Source organism: Drosophila subobscura, chromosome A (assembly GCF_008121235.1).
Source record: "Drosophila subobscura isolate 14011-0131.10 chromosome A, UCBerk_Dsub_1.0, whole genome shotgun sequence".
In the NCBI taxonomy this organism is placed as follows: Eukaryota; Metazoa; Arthropoda; class Insecta; order Diptera; family Drosophilidae; genus Drosophila; species Drosophila subobscura.
The window spans coordinates 9,273,661-9,299,941 of NC_048530.1; the positions used below are offsets into that span (position 1 = coordinate 9,273,661).

General features: G+C 40.7%; 1 protein-coding gene across 2 annotated transcripts in view; it reads right to left on the reverse strand.

Annotated features, from left to right (window-relative positions):
- Positions 1-26,281, reverse strand: part of LOC117903508 — an 80,776-nt gene that overhangs the window by 8,054 nt on the left and 46,441 nt on the right. For both annotated transcript variants that reach the window (XM_034815592.1, XM_034815591.1), the window contains one exon: positions 6,207-6,401. In XM_034815592.1, the coding sequence (XP_034671483.1) occupies positions 6,207-6,401 (195 nt within the window). The remainder of the gene's footprint in view (positions 1-6,206; positions 6,402-26,281) is intronic.

Below are 26,281 nucleotides of genomic sequence, written 5' to 3' on the forward strand. Positions count from 1 at the left end.
AACTTTTATACCCGGCACTCAGTACTACATCTGCACCTTAGCGGTTATTTGTCAAATTTTACATTTTTTCTTCATCTGTCATCTACATCAACAACACCACTCACGCCAATACGCTCCTTTAGCTCGCCACCCTCCCCTAAAGCAACACACTGCAGAGTCACGGCAGAGACGCGGCAGAGGCAGAGGCAGAGACGTGTCAGAGGCAGAGACCGTTATTCGCACAAATACAATATACCATATTTACTCTTCGAGTACAGGGTATAAAAAGCTGGACGGGGTGGGCGTAGCCACTGCAAATTAATTCCTTCATTCGGGCTATAATACAGAACCAATATAATCTCAACTCGGAGATCTGATAGATATGGCCCTTCCTTACGGAATGACGTTTTTAGTTTTCTTTTATCTACAGAATTGTGCTGTGGGAGAAACACTTGTAACAGTTTGAGCATACAGCCATCAGAAGGCAAAATTTGGTGGATCTAGCTTTTATGCTTGGGTTTATAAAGAGGTGGTCAAAGGAATTTGATGACCCCTATATAACGAAGACTCTCTATATTTCGCTTGTTCGTCCGATTTTAGAATACGGCTCATGTGTATGGTGCCCTCAGTACAAAATACATCAAGACCGTATTGAATCAGTGCAGAAAAACTTTTTGCCCTGCGTGGCCTCAACTGGGATGCAACTGTGAGACTGCCATCCTACCGTGGTAGACTCCTTCTAATAAGCCTTCTATCCTTAGTTAATCGTAGAAAAATGCTTGGTGTAATTTTTATGTAGACAGCCCTGACTTGCTGAACCGCATAAACTTTACGATTCCCATTAAACCCACTAGAAACTTTATTCCTTTGTTCCTTCCACTATGTAGATCGAATTATGCCTCACACGAACCCTTTAGGGTTTTATGCTCGGATTATAATTCCCTATACCACATTATATCCTCAACTAACTCCCTTCCTCTTCTTAAATCTCTTATACTAACCTACCTCTCCCGTAGTTAGTTTCATTTTAGCTTTGTCTTGTTTCTGACTTTGGTAATTTTGCTTGCTTAGCTACAGTTGCTCTAGTTTAGTTGTGTTTAGCTCTAATTTTCCTCGAATATTAGCCTAACATCTATCTTTCCTGCATGCTCGCGACCGGTTCGGTTAATCGCGCCGCGCTTCATGCGGCAGCGCCCCTTCTTCTGTGTTCCGCGCGTAACAGGCTTTGGCTTGGTGTCGCATTGGCCACTGTCATTTCAACGTCCAGACAAAAGGAGCGTAAGAAGCGTCTCACTCGTCCCTTCTTTTTATACCCGGTACTCGAAGATGTAAATAGGGAATATTGTATTTGTGCACAAAGTGATTGTATGTAACGCACAGAAGGAGACGTTTCCGACCCCATCAAGTATACAGTTGCGAAAAAAATAATAGCACCACTACAACACATTTTGTTCTTGGACAAAAAAAAAGCAATTACTGTTGCGATTTTTTTAAATTTTTAGTTTTTTCATATAGTTAAGTATTCACCATTAACAAACAAAGTGTTGCCTTTCTTCAAAATTCTGTCTTTATATTTTTTTTTTGAACTTTACGAAAAAATACCACGAATATGGCGAAAAAAATAATAGCACCGTTGGCACTATTTTAAGTGAATATCCGTAATTTCGCAGAATTGACTTTGTATAAACCACGTATTTATTAGTTTTAACTAATATTTCATTGTTTCTATCATAAAAGCTAATAATAATCATTACAATAATACGTGGAAAGCTCTGAAATGCGAAAAAGCGCGACCCTTGCAAAAAATTTATGTTTGACGTAAAAACTTGCAGAGAATTTGGTCAATTGGTAGGCAGTTTCAATAAAATGATTAAAAACGCCTTAAACTATGAAGAAAAGTGTAAAACACGTGGATGAAAACGATCTATGACCCCTTTTAGGGTCAAAAGGCTGATTCGCGAGAGCAAGAAGGTTCCCTTCAAGACTGCCATCGAGCTTAAAAAAAAAGCTTAAAATAAAAGCGACGGGCTAGAAAGTTTGGAAATATCTTAGACAACATAGCCTAAAAGCCTGATGCCCAAAAAAAATCGCACTTTTAAACGCCAGACAAATTACTAAGCTCATGATGTTTGCAAGGGAGCATGCAAATTGGACACCCCTATAATGGAGCATAAATTTTAATGTCAGATGAGTAAAAAGTGTTTTATTTACTGAAAAGGGATCTCGATCATACTTAAGACGTTCAAGGAACACCAGTACACCAAAGAAAACCATTAAAAATAAAAGGTTGAATTTCATGGTATGGGCCTGCTTCTCTTACCATGAGGTAGGGCCAATACATTGACTATAAACCATCATGGATCAGCACGTGTCCTTGAATTTCATGGAGACAGTAATGCTACCCTTTGCAGAATACGAAATTCCACTCGTATGGGTCTTTCAAACGGAAAATAGCCCCAGCATGAAAGCAAAGGAATGGTTCGGGGCCAACACTGAACGTGTTAAAGTGGCCTGCACAGTCGCCTGACATAAAACCGATCGAAAATCTGTGGTCCGACGTCCAGAAGGCAGTTGCTGATTCCAAACCAACCACTGTCGGATCACTTTGAGAACAAATTTAAGAGTCCTGGTCCAAAGCTCCCCAAAAGCTATGCCTGGACTTAGTGGATTTAATAGCAAGACGCTGCGCAGCTGACGTTGCCAAAATAGGACACTGAACTAAATCTTGAATGATAAATATTGATTTAGAATTAATAGTTCAAAAGTGTTAACTAAGAAATTCATTACTTGTTGGTCATTTTTTAAATTTTAAATCCATTTTTCAAAAGTGGTGCTATTATTTTTTTCGCCTAATTTTACGAGTTTCTCTAAAGTTCCTTAAATAACTTAAAAGCCTTACAAAAAAGGTGATTTTTTTTTGTTGTTCCCAGATTTGTAAGAGTCTCCCCTTTCTAAAAAGGTGCTTAAAGTTTCCTTAAAGTTAAAAATGTGAGTTGGGCAACTATTTGAAAATTGCTTGTGGTGGTGGTGCTATTATTTTTTTCACAGCTGTACATATTCTTGATCAGCATCAATAGCCGAGTCGATAGAGCCATATCTGTCCGTCCGTCTGTCCGACATACATAGTATGTATAGTCAGTATGTCTGTATATACATACATATGTACATATGTACTTATGGTGTACTTACCATAACTGAAAAACAATATCTAGAAATTTTAAAGATTATTGTGTAGCATACTGAAAACAGTATGTACATATGTACATACATATATGGTACAACAGGTGCACTATTTAATAAATTCATGAAATCTGCTTCGGTTATTATGAGAAATGTCTTAACTTAATTTAAAAAAAATATCTAACATAAAATCTGTAAGCAAATTGTTGATTTGAAAATTTAGAAATATAAAATAAGTGCAAATAACGAAAAGTGAAAAATTGCTATTTAAAAGCTACACATTTATATTTGCTGGTATTGTCTATTTGTTAAGTATAAACTAATTGATATCTACAAGAAAATTGGTTAAGTTTGCATTATGCGTTTTAAAGTTATGGGCGACGAAAGTCAGTTATTGTGAACATGTACTCATCATTGCTCCCCACTGTACATGTGAATAAGCATCTTTGTTGGCACCTGGTGGTAAGACTGACAGGAGCAGCTCAGGCAGTTAATCTTGGACAATTAGCAACTTAGCCAAGCAGGCGAGATGTCATTTAAACGATGCACCATGGGTAACTGGCACTATTTTTTGGCATTAATCCAAAATATAAAGACCTTGACCTCTAGAAATTAGCACGAATGTTCCTAAGAAGGATTCACCAAAGAAGAATTTCGGAAAAAAAATTAAACTAAAAAAAAATCGAGCAAATATTAAAGCTGCAAGTTGTTCAATGTTTCCAGCACTTTTTCACAAGTCAAAGAACCTCTGAATCAGCTGACTTTGAAAGCTCTCAAAAACATTATGATTCTCCGTAAAAATCTTCTAAAGCAAGTTTTATTCTATCTAGGAATCAGAAAATTTAAGTCGGATTTAATTATTTTTACACAAATAAAAATTACATTAATGCCAAAAATACCCGCTTTTTACCCATAGTGCACTGGAACACATGCATATGTACATATGTATATATGTATGTACGTATGAGTGCCCCACACTTGTAAGTACGTTAATTGGAATTTAGCACATGGAAGCCCCATGTGTGTGTTGGTGCGGGGGTGCGCGGAAAGCAATTTTTTTTTTAACGTTAATGAGCACAAGGCTTTATTGCGGCTGAGGCAGTTGCGGAAAGGAGAGTCTGTGCCAGATGTGTGCGCACGAGTTGGAAATGTCGCAAGCCGAAGCGCCGCAAATTGTGTGAAAATATACCAAATTCCACGGAGCTTAAACCGCACATCTGAAATTTTTATATGGAACTTATCACCGAGCAGTCTATGGGGCCCGCCGGTAATCAAAAATGAATGGGTTTCTCCTGCCATACTTGCTCTTTAACCTTTGTTTTTGTCTCAGAGACACCGCTTTTTCCTCCGCATACCTCCTTCGCTGCCACTCCACGGCTGGGGCTTAATTAATTATTTTTCGTGTAATTATGACACTATGTTCGTTTTAATGGTATAAGCTCAGATTTTAGAGAAATGGTTTTCAAATTATACCATACCAAATTATGCCATTGAGGTTTTAGGGCAGGTGGTACTATCTATCGGGAACAAAATGCAAGAACATTGATTTGCTTAGACCCTACTGATGAGGAGGAGAATTTGAGAGGAGGAGATTTTACGCTTTATAACACTGAAGCACTAGGCAGGTGCTTTAAGATTAGAGCATAAAGCAGACAGAAGACAAGGATTGAATTGCGAGGGACCACTGCTGGTGCTGGAGAAGAAACTCATTGCGTGAGGCAGTTGACGCACGACGATGTCTATGGCAAATCACATAAAGAACAAATTTCGACAATGTGTTCGTGAAGAGTGCATGGGAAAATAAATAAAGAAGGTAAGATATGTACAAGTGTGTTTACTTTATTGTAGTACCAAAACAAGCGCCTATACATTTAAGCCATGTCTGTCACCAAATTTTGCATCCAGATGCCTGTATGCTCTCACTGCTACAAGCGTATTTCAAAATTTCGCCCCGCCCTCTTACGCCCCCTCAAATCGCACAGTTTTGAAGACAAAAGAAATCTTAAACTCCGTAGGGAATGACCATATCTGTCAGATCACCAAATTGGGATTCGATTGGATCATTATTGCAGTGGCTAAACCCACCCCGTCCCGCAGCTTATATTTGTTTTTTGCACATTCTCTCATTTACACTCTGCTCTGCGCAGTGTGCGGCTTCTGCCCCTGCCGTTCCTCTGCCTCTGCCTCAGCCACTGCTAAACCCACCCCGTCCCGCAGCTTATATTTGTTTTTTTCACATTCTCTCATTCACACTCTGCTTCTGCAGTTTGCGGCTCTAGGGAAGGAGGTCGAGCTAAAGGAGCGTGTTGGCGTGAGGAGTTATGTAGATGTAGAATACAGGTGTAGCAAAAATGTCAAATGTAAAATTCGAAAAAAAAAAAAAAACAATACGGTACAGGTACACTGACTGAGTACCGGGTATAAAAGTTGTGACGCGTAAGATGCGTATCTAATTTGATAAACGCAATGAGTTTGAAAATGAATATATTTGTGTACATATGTATGTACATACATATGTTCTTTTTGAGTTCTTTAAGAAAGCTCTTTTAAGCATTCCAAGGATGTGCTATGGAATGAATCCATTGAACAGTTCCGGAACGGTTCTTAATAGGTTCCTGTGGCACGATATTATATGCATACATTCCCATGGAACGCATCTAGATGCACGCCAAAGATGTGTTCTGTAATGCCTCTTACGGAAACTACACTGGAAGGGAAACCCGAGCGATTCACGAAGTTGAAATTACAACAGCCACCACTTCTACATGCCTTCCAAAAGTCGCGTTCCTACACAGAACAAAAAGGTCTGATTTCCGCGTGTTTCATCGCCTGTAATTTTGAAGCGAAAACGTCCCGCATAATGTACTCTTGCTTAGTGGAAAAGGGAGCGATACAGAATTACTGTTTGGAAGCGACTAAGTCCGACTGGGTATATGAAAATATCATTGAACTGAAATTTCAGGTCACAGACCTTACAATTATGTAGTTATGAGTTTAGTTCAGTATCCCGTGTATTGACATGGAGAAGGAATATAAAAGATACTCACCACGTAGTATCTTCTTCTCGCGGTGTCCGTGACAGCGGAAGCCCTGGCATGAGCGCGTCTGGAAAAGCGTTGGGCAGTGCTTTCCCCCGTTTTGGGCCACTTGCAGAACCTGGCGGCTGCGGGTCATCAGTCCGCTGCCGCAGCTCTTGTTGCACTCGCTCCAGGAGCTCCAATCACTGGCTTGGCAGTCCAAAACTTGAATATACATAGGATAGGATACATAGGATGTATTAAATAAGATGCAATTTCAACAGCAGTCAGAGTATAGTCCCAGATCAACGTGGCTTAAGTCTAACCAAAAAGTGGAGAAAAACCTCCACCACCACCGCCACCCTTGGTAGATGCACCAAGTGCATCTTTAACGCAGCTCTAAATGGGTGAGATGGCCACAATGGCTCAAGTTTTTATACCCGGTACTCGAAGAGTAAATAGGGTATATTGTATTTGTGCGAATTACGGTTGTATGTAACGCACAGAAGGAAACGTTTCCGACCCCATAAAGTATATATATTCTTGATCAGCATCAATAGCCGAGTCTATGTCTGTCTGTCTGTCTGTCCGTCCGTCTTGTTGAGCGCCTGGATCTCAGAGACTATAGAAGCTAGAGCCACCAAAATTTGCATCCAGACTTCTGTATGCTCACACTGTTACAAGTGTATTTCAAAAATGAGCCCCGCCCCCTTCCGCCGCCGAAAAAGGGCGAAAACCTCAGAAAGCTACAATTTTTAAGATAAAAGAAAACTAAAAACGCCATTCCGTAGGGAAGAACCATATCTATCAGATCATAAAATTGGGATTCGATTGGACTATTATTATAGCCAGAATGAATACATTAATTTGCAGTAGCTAAAACCCACCCCGTCCCGCAGCCTATATTTGTTTTTGCACATTCTCTCATTTACACTCTGCTTCGCTCAGTGTGCGTCTTCTGCTTCTGCCGTGAGTCTGCAATGTGTGGGTCTAGGGAAGGGGGGCGAGCTAAAGGAGCGTGTTGGTGTGAGAAGTGTTGTAGATGTAGATGACAGATGAAGAAAAAATGTAAAATTTGACAAAAAACCGCTAAGGTAGCGATGTAGTACTGAGTGCCGGGTATAAAAGTTGTGACGCGTTAGAAGCGTCTCAAACGTCCCTTCTCGTTGAATTAAAAATTCTGCAGCATGGAATGGAAATTAATTAAATGATTGTATTTCGCTGTACCGACACAGAGCTTTGCTGTGGGCTTTGCGTGCTGCATCTGCCGCTACTTCCGCCCGGTCGCCTGAGGCATCTCCTGCTTTGACCCGTGTTTGTCTAGTGTTTATCAAACCCAATCCAGGTTCAGTCCGCGACCGACCGCCTCGTCACTGCGGCGCTAATGAAGCCCCCCAAATGCACTCCACAGCGATTGAAAATTCGCGACGTCTGCCTCTCATTTGGCGACAAGTTTCTTCTTTTTGGGCGATGATCTAAACGGATTATACTCTTATTAGTCATGGGGCAAGGTTAAAAGTTTCAACAGGATGATCAGATGAATATGCCCGGATATATCCAGTTCCAGTTTAGGGTACCTGTCTGCCATACAAATAATTTAAAAATTTTCATTTTCACATTGCCTGCGCTACAAGATGTAGCCCCCTCCATGCCACTAGCTTTTTATTGTGGTCGCGCGATATTAACAAAAAGCTGGAGGAGCGCAGACCAAGGATAGAAGCGCGAACAAAAGCCAACAAGAAGCGGCGCCAAACGGGTGCGGAGCGGAAATAATAGAAATATAATATTATTGCACTGGCAGCAGATACAGCTCCTGCTCCTGCTGCTGGCCCAGGCACAGAGCATATTGTGCAGAGGCCATGAATGCGAATTCGCTGTATCTTTGGACTAGGATCGACTGGGCCAGATTGCCAGATGGCTCGCTGGTTATTCTGGGTGTAACTGGAGGAGGAAAGTTTACAAGGAAATTAATGACTTTTGGCTGTAAACTTCTGCAAGAAAAATTTGAAAAAAACAAAAAGCATCCTAAACTGGAGCAATAAATGAACTGAAGAAGGCACCCGTACCCGTATGATTCGATTTTCGTTTGCATCTATTTAAATATTTCTAGTTTTAGCGCTCATCTCAGTATTTAGTTGCTGAAAGGTCGAACTTAAAATTAGGTTAGATGACCAAACACAAAGGGCTTATAAAAGGCTTGCATAGGAAGGAACGAAAAGAGGAGGGAGTGAGGCAAAAGCAATTAACTTTTTTTCCTAATTAAAAAACGAGAAGGGACGTGTGAGACGCTTCTTACGCGTCACAACTTTTATACCCGGCACTCAGTAAGTACTACATCTGCACTTCAGCGGTTATTTGTCAAATTTTACATTTTTTCTTCATCTGTCATCTACATCAACAACACTGCTCACGCCAACACGCTCCTTTAGCTCGCCACCCTCCCCTATAGACACACACTGCAGAGTCGCGGCAGAGGCAGAGGCATGGGCAGAGACGTGTCAGGGGCAGCGGCCATTAACAGCGCGAAGCAGAGTGTGAATGCTGCGGGAAGGTTTGGCCACTGCAAATTAATTTCTTCATTGTGGCTATAATAAAGATCCAATCGTATTCCAATTTGGTGATCTGATAGATATGGTCATTCCCTACGGAATGGCGTTTTTATGGCGGGGCTCATTTTTTAAATACACTTGTAACAGTGTGAGCATGGATGCAAAATTTGGTGGCTCTAGCTCTTATAGTCTCTGAGTACTAGGCGCTCATCAGGACGGACATACGGACGGACGGACAGACGGACAGACAGACATGGCTCTATCGACTCGGCTATTGATGCTGATCAAGAATATATATACTTTATGGGGTCGGAAACGTTTCCGTATTCCCCACAAATACAACCCTATGTACTCTATTTACTCTTCGAGTACCAGGTATAAAAATACTCTTTAAGATCATCCATGAGCCCAGACCAGCCCGCATTTAGTTGTAGCAACGATGACAACGGATTAGCCTGCCAGAAGGCTGCCATTCCCGAGGCTTAAACGCAGCTGCTTCTGCATCCTTCTGGCACGCATGTTTGTTGCGGTGGGCGCAGTGGGCCTGTCGCCGGGTCGCCCCTCGCCGTCACGATGGACTGGTTAGAGGCCTTCTGCAAGAGGATATTATAACTTTGTCGTGCCGGAAGCCAAAGTAAAATACTATAGCAATGAAATGTCCAGAAAACAAAGTTGTGCCACAGCGGCTGGGGGCCGTGGGGTGCGGACTATATCAAAGAGTTTTATTTGAGTTGCTTGCCATATATTTAATTAAGTGCCACTTTGCCACAACTATTAAGTGTGAGTGGAATTCAGGGAAAAAATATGTGAAATTTCATTTCATAAGGCTAAAGAACTTGAGGCTTTATCCTTATGCATGACATTTTTGTTGTTAACGACAGCCAAAACACATTTTTCAAAAGTCCAGAACAATAATAACACTACTCGACAACATTTCATTTTTTATTTACGCTTCGAACCAAAACGACCTTTTCTGATAGATTTGGAGCATTCAAATTTTGTTAATGAATTAGGACTTTTTTTCAATGAAAGAACTTATTTTAAAAAATTTGTAAAATCTGTTTGCTTTTTACGTTTTTTAGAGGTAGCGCTAAGTTAAGTATCTTACATCTGGTTGTACTGAACTTAGCCAATCCACTATGGGTAAAAAGCCCAGGCATTAATCCAAAAAATAGAGCTAGAGCTCTACAAATTGCCATGAATGTTCGTTAGACGAAAGTTGCATTTCGGAAGAAAAAAAATGAAGTCATTTGGACCCCGCCTACCTGCCGCCCCCCTACGAACTGGAACCCATTTACGTCGTATTTATTATAAAACAATGTGTTCAAAAGATTAATTATGATAAAAGATACTTTAACACATTTTAGAACTTTAAGAAAATATATTTTATTGAATGATTGTTTGGTTAAAATAATTTGATTGGAATCGCTCCAACGTGCGATTGCATTTCGCTTAGTACTTGTTAACTAAGCAATAAGTTGGTTAATTATACGCGGTACTCGAAGAGTAAATAGGGTATATTGTATTTGTGCGAATAACGGTTGTATGTAACGCACAGAAGGAAACGTTTCCGACCCCATAAAGTATATATGTACATATATTCTTGATCAGCATCAAAATCCGAGTCGATTGAGCCATGTCTGTCTGTCCGTCCTGAGCCACCAAATTTTGCATCCAGACTTCTGTATGCTCACACTGTTACATGTGTATTTCAAAAATGAGCCCCGCCCCCTTCCGCCCACGCAAAAGGGTGAAAACCTCCCAAATCTACAATTTTGAAGATAAAAAAAAATTAAAAACGCCATTCTGTGGGGAATGACCATATTCATATAAAACACCAAATTGGGATCCAATTGGATCATTATTATAGCCGCAATGAAGAAATTAATTTGCAGTGGTAAACCCACCCCGCCCCGCAGCTTATATTTGTTCTTTTCACATTCTCTCATTCACACTCTGCTTCGCGCAGTGTTTGCGGCCGCTGCCTCTGACACGTCTCTGCCTCTGTCTCTGCCGCGTCTCTGCCCTGACTCTGCAGTGTGTTGCTCTAGCGGAGGGTGGCGAGCTAAAGGAGCGTGTTGGCGTGAGCAGTGTTGTTGATGTAGATGACAGATGAAAAAAAAATGTTAAATTTGACAATTAACCGCTAAAGTGCAGATGTAGTACTGAGTGCCGGGTATAAAAGTTGTGACGCGTAAGAAGCGTCTCACACGTCACACGTTGGTCAGTTTTCGTCACAACTTTTTAAAGTACAGCATTTTATTGCATCTGCTTCACGATTGTTGTTGGTCCGGACCTCCAGCAGCGCTGCATGAGTAAACTCATAGGCACCTTCAAAATTAAGAATTTTACGAAAAGGGGCAAAAACGGGCAAAAGCATTAACACCACATGATTCTATAATAATTGGTTAATAACATGTAACTTGAACGTCTGTGCAGGAGCGTGCTGTGCAAAAGTAATATTCCACAGAACTCACATGCAGTTGTTAGTACCAAGCTTACAAAACATTGGACAATTAAAAAACTACACACAACTATAAAAACACATGTATTGGCAATTAATTGAAATACCTCGACCTATTATTTCCATATTTTCACTTTCATTCGCATTTCGTTCTTTCTCTTTTGTAGTGACCAGACGTGTTTTTGTTTTGCGCTCCGTACTTTCTTTTCTATTTTGGATAAACGACCGGTGTTTATTTCAAAATTAATTTCTAAATTTGCATACTGAATGCCCTATAACTTTAACCTGTCCTGATACGCGAGTGCATGCCTGTTATTTGTGTAAAAATATAGAGTTAATCTCTTTATTTTGTGCGTCGTTTAGTCGTGTGTTTGTGCTTTTTCTTTTTGTAAGTATGCCCTCACTATTAGCAGCTCTCTCTTGTAGTTGCGTAGTTCTCGCTCGAGTTAACTGTTCTTCCTCTCTCGCTCTCTAAAGTTTCTGTGCAGTAGCGCACGCTCTCTGCTTAGCTGTCGCTGCCCATGTCACGACATGATTTTATTGACGGCTTATTAGACCTGTCCCTGTCTCAAGTCAACCATTTAAAAAACTCCTTGGGTCAATTGCTTGATCTGTGCTTTGTCTCGGATCCGAACGTAGCGTTGTTAACACGAGCACTTCCGCTCACTCTACCTGAAGACTGCAATCATCCTACTTTCGAAGTGTCGGTAGATATTGGACCTACTGTATCGGATCGTGCAGGTAGGCTTTCTGAACGCGTCCGTTGCTTTCATAAATCCGAGTTTACGAAGCTCAATAACTTAATTAGGGATTTTGATTGGTCCGCTCTGTGCTCGTGCGCTGACGTTACTGAAGGCACAAACATTTTCTACAATGTACTTGACACAATTGTTGACTCGTGTGTCCCACTCTCATGTCCGACTAGATCTGCGAAGCCTCCTTGGTTCACCAAAGAGTTATCCAGTCTAAAAAATCAAGACCTCCTTCGAGGTACCCCAAACAGTTTTACAGATTTGTAAACAGTTAGCGTAGAACGTCCGCACATCCATCCTCGCTATCATTTTTGAATATTCCGGCAAACAATGATCAGGCAATCGCCGATCTTTTTGCAACATTTTTTCAAACAACCTATTCCCAGGAAAGCTACCCAGGTCATGTGTTTCCATATAGTTTACCAAGGTCGAATGGCATTTTCTGCCCTTTGTTGAATGGACGCTCCTTACTTCATGAACTCCAACTAGTTAAGCCGGTATTTTCACCGGGCCCTGACGGAGTTCCCGGCTGTGTACTCAGGTACTGTGCCGAGTCTCTGTGCGGACCTTTGCTTAAATTATTCAATCTATCCATCCATTCTTCTAGCTTTCCCCCCATCTGGAAGGAATCCTTTATAATTCCTCTCCATAAGAAAGGTAGCAAGTCTGACGCTAAAAACTACAAAGGTATATCCAAGTTATCCGCTATTCCTAAAATGTTCGAAAAAATTTTAAACTCTGCACTTGCAACATCTCTGCAAATCACTTATATCTCCAGCTCAGCACGGATTTATACGGCGACGATCAATAACCACTAATCTTTTGGAGTTCACCTCCTTTGTCATTAAACTTTGTAACTTGCAGACGTATGTTATTTACTCTGAGTTCAGCATTCGATTCTGTAAACCATTCTCTTCTTGCAAAAAAGCTTGACCTTCTAGGGTTTACGCCCAATCTTTTGAGATGGATTTCTAGCTACCTGTGTTCTAGGTCTCAAAGAGTCCTCTTCAAAAACTCCACAGGATAGCCATTTAGGCCCCTTACTTTTCACACGCTTTATTAATGACCTGACTTCTGTATTGACAAATTCTCGAGTACTTATGTATGCGGATGATGTTAAGCTCTGCGTCCAGTGTAAGGACATTTCATCTCACTCTCGCTTGCAATCAGATCTCAATAGCTTTCAGTCATGGTGTGGTGCAAATATGTTACACCTTAATGCCTCGAAGTGCAATGTAATGACTTTTTATCGCTCCAGCTCCTTCCTGGCTCCTTACACCCTCTGCGGTAGTTCTCTTGAGAGAATTACATTGGTTGATGATCTAAGTGTTAAACTAGACCCCAAGTTAAAGTTTTCTGAACACATTTCTACCATGGTGAATAAAGCCATGGGTGTGCTCGGGTTTATAAAGAGGAATTTGATGACCCCTATATAACGAAGACTCTCTATATTTCGCTTGTTCGTCCGATTTTAGAATACGGCTCATGTGTATGGTGCCCTCAGTACAACATACATCAGGACCGTATTGAATCAGTGCAGAAAAACTTTTAATTTTTTGCCCTGCGTGGCCTCAACTGGGATGCAACTGTGAGACTGCCATCCTACCGTAGTAGACTCCTTTTAATAAACCTTCCATTCTTAGTTAATCGTAGAAAAATGCTTGGTTATGCTTAATAAAAGCTGTGTGGAGCATGGCAACTCTTTGACCTTCCTTAATACGGTGAGCTTTTAGCGGAGATCTGACCACATTTTGATTAACTGGCTGACTTTCATTGTCGACAAAAGAAGGAGTTATGCCACCTCCAACACACCTCACTTCACCACACTTAAACCAAACGTAACCGAGAACGTTATAGAATGTCAAACACTCCGGCCAGGGAGCTCATTTCCGCATTCGAAATGTAACCTTACTCCGCCGCCATCGGGCGACGAGTGCAGTTCACTGTACAATCCTAAGAGGAGCTTCCATAAAAATGTTTAATTTGTTGCAGACGATTGACTTTTATGCGTATTGGTCGAGGCGTTGGGTGCTGTTGATGCGGCTGCGACAGCTGATATCTGGTGGCCCTACCACTGGCGCTGGTCATCAAATAGAGCAGTAAAATCGACAAAAGCTGAAAGGGTTTTGCAAATTATTATAGCTACGAGTATCATTACTTATATTAAAAGATGGTTGGTCCAGTCCTCCACAGTTTCTACTCCTCCTGCTCGACTCCATCTAGTTCTATGTCTGGCAATGAAAATCCTTCTCTATAAATCACTTTGTAGCAGATTACACACTCTCAGCCCATGCATAAATTTCTAATACTTTTATCTTTTTAGTTGTTTGATGGCGCGGGCCCTTTCGTTGCAGGCATATGTACATATGTACATGTACCCAATAGTATCTACATATGTATGCACATCTGTACATATGTACATATGTACATACATACATATGCTCCTATTGGCTATTAAACCAAATATTTTCGCTCAGCGGCGACAAGAAAAAACGCGAAATATTGACCGTTATACCTTAGTACATATGTACATACATATGTACATATGTGCGAGTAAAGTGGCTCGATAGTATGCAAATGAATTTTTTCTGATTTCCATCGTCCGGTTTATGCAGCAGCATGCGCCGTTCTTGGATTCCCATTCCACCAGACGCTTCATATTTTCCATTCCCGGCAAGCAGAAAATGTTCTTAAATTTCCCCTGTACTGGGCACACTTTATTTGCCTTGGTACGGTTACGGAAAATTGATTTTTATGCGCAATACATTAAGCTTTTCCCAGCCAGCAAGCACCATTGGCTGCAGAATCCGGACAGTTTTAGAACACTCCTTGTGCCAGTCGAAAGGAATCATATCCAGAATACTTATTCTGAATCAATTGACTGTAAAATGATTCAAAAATAATGAGAAGGGGCACAGTTGGAATTTCCTAGGGAATAAGATACTGCCAGAAAAGTCTAAAGGGCACAGTCAAGAGTCCACGGATCTGCAGGAATCAATCTGCTATTGATACACAGGAAAAATATCGTATGGCCTATTTATTTATTAACTGGAGGTTTATTTTCCACCCAGGACGGGGTGGGTTGTGCCACTGCAAATTAATTTCTTCATTCTGGCTTTAATAATGATCCAATCGGATCCCAATTTGGTGATCTGATAGATATGATCATTCCCTACAGAATGGCGTTTTTAGTACGAACGGTACGAACCGTTTTGCAGAAACTCCTACTCGTTTTCCTTTAAAGTCTTAACACTAACACACTGACTACTCCGATACGACTATTCATACATATGCCCTGAAAAGCCCGTTGATCTAGCATTGCTTGAAAGGCCGTAGAAAAAGCCAATTGATCCATTGGGTTATGGCCATGAAGACATTCCCACCGAGATGGAAATGTGGCGGTGCAGTTGACCGCACAAACGGCTCCTCGTAGTATTCGCCCGATCCAGTCCATCCCGGTCCGGCAGGTGTCGGCAGGGGCGGCACCTTGTTGATGGGCGTCGATGCATGCATAAATAAAAATGGGGCATGTTGGGCCAGAAATAGATTGCCGTTCTTCTGGGCGCCGGGTCGAGCAAAATGACAGCAGATACAGTGGTCCGCAAGCACTCAGTGAGCGAAAGGGGAAAAAAATCACGAGGAAGTGTGGAAATTTGAGCGAATGCTAATAACCGGATCTCTGTGCAAAAATTCAATGGAGCGGGGTCATTCATGTTAGCTAATCGAATCATGATTAAATGACGCCAGATTGGCCTTTTTCCCCACTGTGCAGCGGCGGCATAGAATGAAAATGTTCCGCAAAGGTTTGGCCAGGCCCGCAGGTTGTCAAGGGGAGAGCAGGGTTCGGGGCTATGCCTGGGGGTAGCTGTAAGCCCAGTGAGCTATAAAAATCAATAAAGTAATCTCTGTCACACTTATCCCGCTTTTTGGTCACCTCACTAAATCAACAATGGCCAGGTGCGTCTCACTGTCTCGTTATGCCCCTTTCAAATAAGAAAATTTAAGTTGGACAAAAATGTCCAGCCAACAAGCTACAAATTTGCCGCTTCAATCCAGACCAACTTTTTATGAAAGATTTGGGGCTTATAAATGGTTTTATGATAATTTTTATACCCGGTACTCGACCGAGTAAATGGGGTATACTGTATTTTTGCGAATAACGTATGTAACGCACTTTTTGTATTATTCTGCATTGTCCCTTCCAGTTAAAATAATAAATTCATAAGCGGTGGTGGGAGAAGGGATTGCGAGAAGGTAAGGGGAAGTGGCATGACGTGGGTGGGGATGTAGGGTGTGGGGTGTGTTGCGGTGGCAAGCATTTTACTACATTTTTCTCGTACTACGAGTACTGCTGGGTAGTGGCATTTTTGGCCATTACAATCGTAAATTATTTTATTTGCTGCTAATTGCAGTCCACTAATGGTAACAGGACAGCAGCCAGCTAACCCACGGAAGCGGCAGTCCAACGACAGCAGCAGGATGGGTTGAACAGCAGCTGTGGCTTTAATTGTAGCTCATAAAGCGATTATTACAAAAGCGCAGCCTCCTCACGCAGCAGAGGGGCAGTACAGGCTACAGCCAGACAGCTGCTGAAATACATACAGGAACTAACCAACGAAACAAATATTATTTGCGACATACACGCATGTATAGTCGTGGTTGGAGACTTTGAGTGGATTAGCGGCCATGTACGAGTATTGCCACCAATCCCCTGCTCTCTGACGGATGTGCGTGAGTGCAGGGACCATCAGCCCTGGCCATGGAACTAAAACGAGAATAATCCAATGGAAACCAGTAAGCAGGACTTGCTCCAAATATGTCAACATATTTCGCCTAGAGTCCTTGAGTTTGACCTCAAAATCGTAAGTTACATACATATACACTCCCAATCAGACGAATAGACTCACGAGTTTTCGAAGTGAAAAAAGGTTTCTAAAAATCCAACCGCGAATGATAGTGGAGCAAATTTATTTTTTCATTAATCAAGATTCTTTTCCTTGTTTGAAACATAAAGAATTCGACTTCTAAGTGAAAAGAGTTTTTTTTTATGAATTATTTTGTGTAAACACCCCAAAAAAAAGGCCCGTTTTAGCGATCACCGAATAGACTCAATAATGAATATTAGGCAAAATCTTTCAAAAGCTTTGTAATAAATATTTTTTTTATGATGTTTGGAACTTAACTAATAATGTTTGTGGAAAACTTTTTTGGAATTGCTTTGTAATGTCCTTCAGGACATTAAAATTAAGGGGATTTCAAAGGGTTCAATTAAAGCTCGCTGCAGGCCTGTCTGATGCAATTATGTAATGGTTTAACTTCTTAAAATTGTTGACAGGACTCATATCCTTTACGTAAAAGCTATCCCCATGCGATTCCTGCAAAATTCTGATCAGGAGAGAAAAAAAACTTCCAAATTAGGTGAAAATTTGAGTCTTTCATCCACTTCTTTATCAATTTACCGTTATATTTCGTGCGAGTATCCTGGTGAAACTAGCCTTTCTATGTGACAAAAATGTTGCAGAATCTCACCAAAGGACTTTAAGAGTAGCTTTCCTACTGATTCACTCAACATCCACGAAACAAATCGGGTGTCAAGTGCGCCATAAAAACAAATGGAACCCAACACCAGTATGGTCCTCTAAGGACTATTGTAACGAGTCCAAAAATTTTCTTTTTTTCTTAGATCATGAAAGAATAATTAAATCGACCTATTCTTTTCAAATTAAAACTTTTTTATAAAAAAAAAAAACGGATACAAAAAATTCGGTTTCCGGTGTCATGACACGCGCGACAACAATGCAAGAATCCTTGCGAGACGCAGTAAGAGGATAACTTTTGTCTAATTTCAATAATACCACAATGCTAATAACATTTTTGTCACACGGTCGTGCTACTTTCACCAGGATACTCGCACGAAATATAACGGTAAATTGATAAAGAAGTGGATGAAAGACTCAAATTTTCACCTAATTTGGAAGTTTTTTTTCTCTCCTGATCAGAATTTTGCAGGAATCGCATGGGGATAGCTTTTACGTAAAGGATATGAGTCCTGTCAACAATTTTAAGAAGTTAAACCATTACATAATTGCATCAGACAGGCCTGCAGCGAGCTTTAATTGAACCCTTTGAAATCCCCTTAATTTTAATGTCCTGAAGGACATTACAAAGCAATTCCAAAAAAGTTTTCCACAAACATTATTAGTTAAGTTCCAAACATCATAAAAAAAATATTTATTACAAAGCTTTTGAAAGATTTTGCCTAATATTCATTATTGAGTCTATTCGGTGATCGCTAAAACGGGCCTTTTTTTTGGGGTGTTTACACAAAATAATTCATAAAAAAAAACTCTTTTCACTTAGAAGTCGAATTCTTTATGTTTCAAACAAGGAAAAGAATCTTGATTAATGAAAAAATAAATTTGCTCCACTATCATTCGCGGTTGGATTTTTAGAAACCTTTTTTCACTTCGAAAACTCGTGAGTCTATTCGTCTGATTGGGAGTGTATATATTTCATTACTTTATTAGACATTCTCCAGCTAAAATCGGCTTTTAATGAGCTTGACATTTCAACAATAAGTAAAACATTCAAGCGTATATTTATGTACATATACATATTTACATATATGTGTATACAAATTTTCAGATGTTTTAATCTGAATGTTATTTTCATATGAATGAATATGTATATATGTATGTAGGTATGTATATACATACATCTGTATGTACATCAGGGCTCGGCACCCATACAGTGAAGTGCGCTTGTGTGTTTAGCTAAAACTTTGAAGCAACTGAAGTCAATTTTCGTTCTGTATTTGTCATGAAAGCGAGACAACAACAGCCGAAGTCGCAGTGCCGAAGCCACACAAAGTTGTGCTGCTTTTTTATACTGTCGGTGTACCGGCAGTGCAGCAGCAGCGCCTTGTTCTGTCCATGGGATAGGGACGTGCCTGATGTACATATGTACATATGTACGAATTTCTCGCTTTCAATGTTCATTATATTCATTAGCGCTGCAGAGAGACCCTATTAAGGTTCCAATTCGAATTTCGAACAATGACTGAAATCACTTTCATTTCCATTTATGTTTTAATTGCTTTTGAAATTGAGTTTTCGGCCAATTTTCGTATCGTTTTCCGGCAGCTACAATTTTTGAGGCTATTATTTTATTGGCTTTTGCAGCGGTTTTGCGGGTTCATTATAGATACCCATTACTCGCGCTTAGGAATATCTTTTGTATTGATTAACGTTTCGAATGAACCGTTTCCAAAACAGAGAAGTGTAGATGAATTTGGAACAGTTTCAATACCCGAATTATAGCTACGTGGGCGGTTCGATAAGTTTCTGGCCTGACAACGAAGAGGACCTTCTACGTTATCCAAACTTTGCAATTGTGATAAAGCCCAGTACTCAGACATGCAAAATATTCTTGCGACATAATCAGGGATGATTTTCCTATACAACCCTGTTTTTTGTTCGACAGAAAATTTTGTCTCAAGAATTTTGCAGTCGAGTACTCAGATCAGCAGAAAGTATACCAGAAAACCAGCCGATTAAAGTCTAGAAAACCCGTAGCAAAAGAAAGAATAAATCTATCTTATGTCGACAGAATCAAGAAACGAGGAAACAATCAAAACAAGCGCAAGATGGCTAGAAAATAGCATTAAATGAAGACGATTTAAAACCTTTCAATGCAGTCGAACGAAAACGTATTATATGGATTTTATAAATTGCTAATCTTATTCTCTGTACTCATTTTATCAATTCATAAAGAGTTAAAACACATGTTTATAGCATTTCTGACCCGCAGGGACGCACTTATCCAATAATGCGGTGCTCTTTTCTTGCATTGTCGTCCTCCAAGCTCCATTTCGACTCTGAAATAACATACTCCTCCTGATTTCATACAAAATTTGAATTCTTGACGGGTTTCATTTTGTAAACAAACACAAAACAGTGTACCCAGAGAGCATGCACTTTGGTCTACTTTGCTCATACTGGGCACAGAGCGAAATATATAGCAATATCTGTCGCAAGAATATTTTGCGTGTCTGAGGGGGCTTAAGGCCTTTTTTAATATGTTCTAACATATGTTTAGCCACCTTCATACGATACTTATTGAATAACAATCGTTCAGCTGAGTCAATGGGGTCAAAGAGATATAGGGCTTAGAAATTGTTTGATGATCATTTTTTTTTTCTTTGGCAAAACATTTTTTTTAAGAATTTTTAAAGTTTGGTATATGTTTGTAACGGTTTCTTTTAGTGGTAGCGCTTCTTTTTTCACATAGCTTAAGTATCAAAAACTGATCTTAGTGAATTAAGCCATTATATAAAGCTGATAATGCATATAATGAGAAATATGAAGCTTTGAAATGCAAATAAGTATGTTAATTATTTGTTATAAAAATGTTATTATGTTATAAAAACGAGAACTGACGTGTGAGACGCTTCTTACGCTTCTCAACTTGTATACCCGGTACTTAGTCCATACATACATCGCTTCTCACACCAACACGCCCTTTTAGCTCGCAGGCGCTCATCAAGACGGATGGACGAAGACATGGCCATATCGACTCGGCTATTGATGCTGATCAAGAATATACATATACACTTTAGATAGATATGCCCGAAGCTTCGATGCCAATAGCGAGATAAGCTATCGCGATAGTATGTTAAAATAGGCGTTTAATAGAATTCGAAAACATGATTGATGCAATCGCTGATCGCTTATTAAGTTGTCCTGCTTTTCGCCGAAGTTTCATATTTTTCGAGTTTTTCCCAAAGGACACATTTTGATACACATGTGATATATGTATATACACATGTACATACATATGTACGTTCCTCTGTGTCCATTCCCAACTGGCCCAAGCTGGTGACAAATACTTCCAGCTTACACTTGGACCCGCAAGCACGTTCTATCAATGGAAATACCAATTTTTAGACAGAAATCAACCCTAAATAACGCTTCAGAACTCTGCATCCTTGCAATCGCCCGCATTTGGGCAGCGTTTCGCTCAATATTTATTTTCATCTAATTAGCGGTTTTATCCTAATTTGCGGCTCCTGCCACTGCCACTCCATACCATAGGCCCATAGCCAGGAGGGGGTTCACAGTACACTATACACGAGTGTGTAAGCATTTTTGCTGCAGAGAGAAGCTTTTCATGGCTTATCAACGTATCAAAAGACACACTTGCACACCCATGCGTGCCGTTTCCAGGTGAGGCATGTTGCTAATTAGTTACGAATTTGTGCGACAAACTCATAAAATAATGCACCACACCACCCCCCTCTCACACTCACAAATGGCTTTACCCAGCCCAGTGGACCACAAGACGATAGTAAAGCCGACCTTAAACAGTCTTAGAAATTATAAAAAAAAGAAATGATATCTTAGTGATAAAATATATACAAATAAATCAAACAAATTAGCTCTTCCCCTGCAAAGGGCGAAAATCTCCCACAGCCACAATTTTGAAGACAAAAGAAAACTAAAAACGCCATTCCGTAGGGAAGGACCATATCTATCAAATCACCGTATTGAGATCTGATTGGATCATTATTATAGCCAGAATAAAGAAAACTCTGCTTGGTGTAGTGTGCTGCTCTAGGCGAGGGGAGCGAGCTAAAAGAGCTTGTTGGCGTGAGCAGTTATGTAGATGTAGATGTTGATGAAAGATGTTGATCAAATGTTAAAACCATTAATGTACAGATGTTCTCCTGAGCACCGGGTATAAAAATTGTGACGCGCATGCAGCGTCTCACACGTCCCTTCTCGTTAGTTTTATTTTAGCTTCAAAATTGTAAACGCAGCAGATTTTCGCACTTTGCGGAGGCGGAACGAAATTTTGAAATACACTTGTAAAAGTGTGTGCATACAGCCATCTGGATGCAAAATTTTTATAGACTTTTATTTTATACTCTCTGAGCTCATCAAATAAATTTAACAGACGGACGCACAGACGAACGGACAGACAGACATGGCTATATCAACTCGACTATTGATGCTGATCAAGAATATATATGTATACTTTGTGGCGTCGGAAACGCTTCCTTCTATGTGTCACACATTTTTCGCACAAATACAAAATACTCTATTTACTCTTCGAGTACCGGGTGCAAAATGCCATTCCGAAGGGAATCAAGAAATTAATTTTCTGTGGCTACCCCCACTCCGACCAGCAGCTTTGCTGATGCTTTTTAACTTCTTTCTCCCTCGCCCACCCTGCCTCATGCAGTGAGCGTCACTGGTGGAGGGTGGAGAGCAAAAAGAGCATGTTGGAGGGATAAGTTGTGTATATCTACAAAATATCTACAACTCAAAGACAAGAAGCTGGTTGCAGTATACAAGGAAGTCTATGTAAAAATACTACTATCTTTTAGATTTCCATTTTAAAAAAATCCAGGCATGCGTGTTTTGTATATTGTAGCATTGCATTCCATTGGAAACGTTTCCCTCTGTGCTGGCCTGGTAGGCCACCTTGGATAGCCTGGGAGTAACTAAGCGGTACTAACGACAACGTAGTTATTCTACTCTGCCGATCGGTCTGCTATATATACCTACCTCCGCATCAATCTTCTCCACGGAGTGTGCTTAACCTTCATATCTTTTCCTTGGAGCGTGGCCACCACCTCCGCTCCGCTCAGAGCGGACCCGGACCACCGCATCCACGGAGCAGCCGTCCACGGCAAACCCAGCTCCCAGCCACGTGCGGCCGAGCATCCGACCGAAGGAAGACATCCGCCCGGCCCCACATCCAAAACTTTGTAAATTTAAGACCAATAAAGAACGATTCTTCTTTCACCGCCTCTCTTTCAGCTACCACATCCAGAAACCTACAAATTTCTGTGAACCCGGTTGGCGAGCACCCGGACGAACCGACGTCACAATACATACATCCACTTTTGTGCACATATACAATATACCCTATTTAGTCTTCTAGTACCGGGTTTGAAAAAATAATTGTGGTTTTACACTGAAGAAAATCCGTTGCCACGCCCATTTTTTCAAAATTATAAATTTTTTGTTTACAAAAAGTCAAACTCCCCATAGTGAAGTGTGCGCGTCAGCCCCACCCATGGCTACTCCCCCTGTGATGGTCGCATAATACTGGAAAACTTCCCTCCAGGACCTATTTGCTTTCAATCACATGAGTTATAATGCGAAATTAAAAAATAATCAAATTCCATATCCACAAAATGACAAAAGGTCTACATTGTGGTTTTTGTTGTTGACCCCACTGGTTACCGTTGCTGTTACCGCTACCGGTCCTTTGTCAATAATTTTGTTTTAATAGGATGTCTATAGGCAGGATATGCACGAGAGTAAGTTTGATCCCGAAATTCTCCACTCTCCTCTAAAAATACAGCGATTTAATGTGTGGGCGGGTCCGCTGTACGCATGATGGATGTCTTAATCCACTTAATCTTCAGCATCATTCTCGGACCTCAGGAAGTGCACTCAACTGTGGCATAAAGTAATTGGCCCTCGACAGGAGAACACTGCAAATGTACATAGATGGAATCTGTGCTAATATTGATTACGAGAGTCAATCGTTGCAGTCGTTGCATATCAACGTCCAGACAAGAAAAAACAATAATATTCGAGATACAAGAAAAGCCAAAAGAATCGTAGGCAATGATAATATTTCCCAGATTGCAGAATGGTAGATCGGATCAGTTCGGATCAGAGCAGATCATTATTATAGCCAGAATATAGAAGCACCTGTGCAGTGTCATCCCTCAACCCCTCCAGAACGACATCACTGACTCGAGCCGTGTTCGCCCTAGTTTTGAATGACAGATAATGCAAGACCTGTAAGCAGATCAAATGTTTAAAATTCGACAAAAATCAAAAGGTCACATTTGTACATACATACATATGTACATACATACATACATACATACATATGTACATACAGACATACATATGTACATACGAATATGTGTGTATGGATGTAAATACTGACTGAGTACCCGCTATAAAAGTAGTTTTTTAGTTGCTTTCCACAAAGCATATATGAAACTATAGACATAATAGAAAGTATAATGAAAAAGTATTCCTTGCTTACAGACGGTACCTGTTTTGTACAATAAAAACTTCAAGTATGCGTTACCTGAAAAATGTGCGCGCTCCCAATCAAATCATCTTGAGTAAATAAGTTGAAAGTCCTCAACGAGAAGAACTCATATGCTGGACACTCAGAGACATTCTGCGCTGCTAATTTGTTGCCCACTCTTAATCACGAGAATCTCGATGGATTAAGACATCTCAACAGAACATTTACACACCCATAGACACCACTGCTTTTGTAATTAACTAAGCTTTATGATGAAATGTATGCCATTTGCTAGAGTCGTCAGACAGTTGTACAGACAGGACCAGTGCGGCAGGAGCTGAGACTGGTATGGGTAGCGGTCAGTTTCAGCTGAGATGAGACAGGTGGCCGACAGCTTGGCGCAAGGGCATACACTTAAGGGATACTTCATGCTTGTTGGCCCCTTTTCTAGCCGACGCTTCTGCCCACAAGAATTTAAATGTATATTTCCTCTGTCTGTGACTGGCCAAGTGCTGCCACCAAGTTTTTAGCGAGCGGATTTATGAAACTATTTGCTATTTCACTAAGTTAGCGCTTCACCCTTTACCATTCCCCTCATATTGCAATACAGTGTGTCTTCCCGGTTTCATTTTAACAAAGTGCAAAAAACTTGCGAGGTGCCTCTGAGTGTAGATTAAATATGCGGGCCGCACTTCTCAGCTCCTTTACGATTATAATCGCAGCTACGCCGAAGACTCCGCCCACGATGTCAAGTACTACGAGGACTCTCCGCACCCGATAAAGACGACTATGATGGGCTTCCACTGACGGAGTCCTTCCCTCCCGGTGCACAACACAACATTTGCGATGGGAGAAGCTGTTTTGAGCTGGGGGCCTAACTTTTCAGCAGCTAAAACTAGATAGTGCTTTTTATTAAATTAATCAACTTCCTGGCTGTGTGGCTGCCAACTTTTTGCAGAACTTGCCAGCATTCTCTTTGTCCCCAACTTTGCCAGTTTTGTGGGATCCCAGTAATGTTCTTACCTGCAATCGAGGTAGAAAGAGATAAATCAAATGGATTAATTACACTACTCGACAAAATCGAACTTTTTTTTCGCTTTATTATCTACTTATTATTATGGTTTTTTTTTCTATGGCAGATCTTATTATTGAAGAATTTTTAAAGTCTGGTTATTTTTGTAACGACTTTTTAGAGGTAGCGCTTCTTTTTTTCACAAAACTTAAATATCTTGCATCTGGTCGTACTGAACTGAGCTATTCTATAAAGCTGACAAATGCATCTATAATGTATACCCAAGAACTTTGTGGTTACCGTTTAACAAATATTATATTGAAATATTTTGAATTTAAAAACTTCTTGTTCTCGAGATATTGATCTCGAGACCTCTGTTGGGAAGCTTAACGCTTATCTTCTTAAGCTTTCGGCTTCGGCTGATATTTCGTCTTCGGAATTGAGTGATGATGGCTTCGGCTGAAAGAGACGAAGCTTCTGTTGCGAGAGGCGTTGCTTTGGTGAGAGCGGCTGATAAGCGATGCGTTGGCCTATGTGTGGGAGGCTTGGGAGATGCGTTTGGCTTGGATGAAACCGGCAGCCGCAGCTGGTGACTGGTGTCAGCTTTCATCTGGAGAACTCACTTGTTTACAAGAGTTCTCCCTTCTATTGGAGTGTGGGACTGATTCTGAATTAGTCATAGTGTGGAGTGTGGGAACGAGCTGATAACGTATTGGTCAGAGACGTTCTATTGCATTCCAGAGTTTTGGGTTGCATGGGACTTCCTGTTGATTTCGGTATGGACGAACCATGCGTTGTTTATTCAGGTGTTGGGGTATCTTCTTATATGTTTTATAGATGCGTGGGTGGTACACATGGGTGTAAGGGTGAGTGCTGGGCATATGCATAACGTGTATAGGTGTGGGTGTGGTTATGAATATGTCGAGTGCTTAACGTATACTTAATGCGTATGTGGGTGTAGGGCATTATGGATATGTTACTATACATATGTATGTCATGTGCAAATATGTATGTGTGCACATACGTATGTATGTACATAGTACGTACGTTCGCATTTGAAAACCGAAACCACTTTCTGAGCTCTTATAATGAAGACGTCGCGATCTGTTGCACTTTGCCAAATGAATCTCTGCCTGTTTTGTGGGAGGTTGAATCTGACACTGGTCCTCGCACAGAGGCAGTGTGACTCGTAAAGTTACTTTTTGAGCAGGTAATGCAGGCACAGCAAGGTCTTTCACTGAGCCATCACCGTGCCATCACCGCCA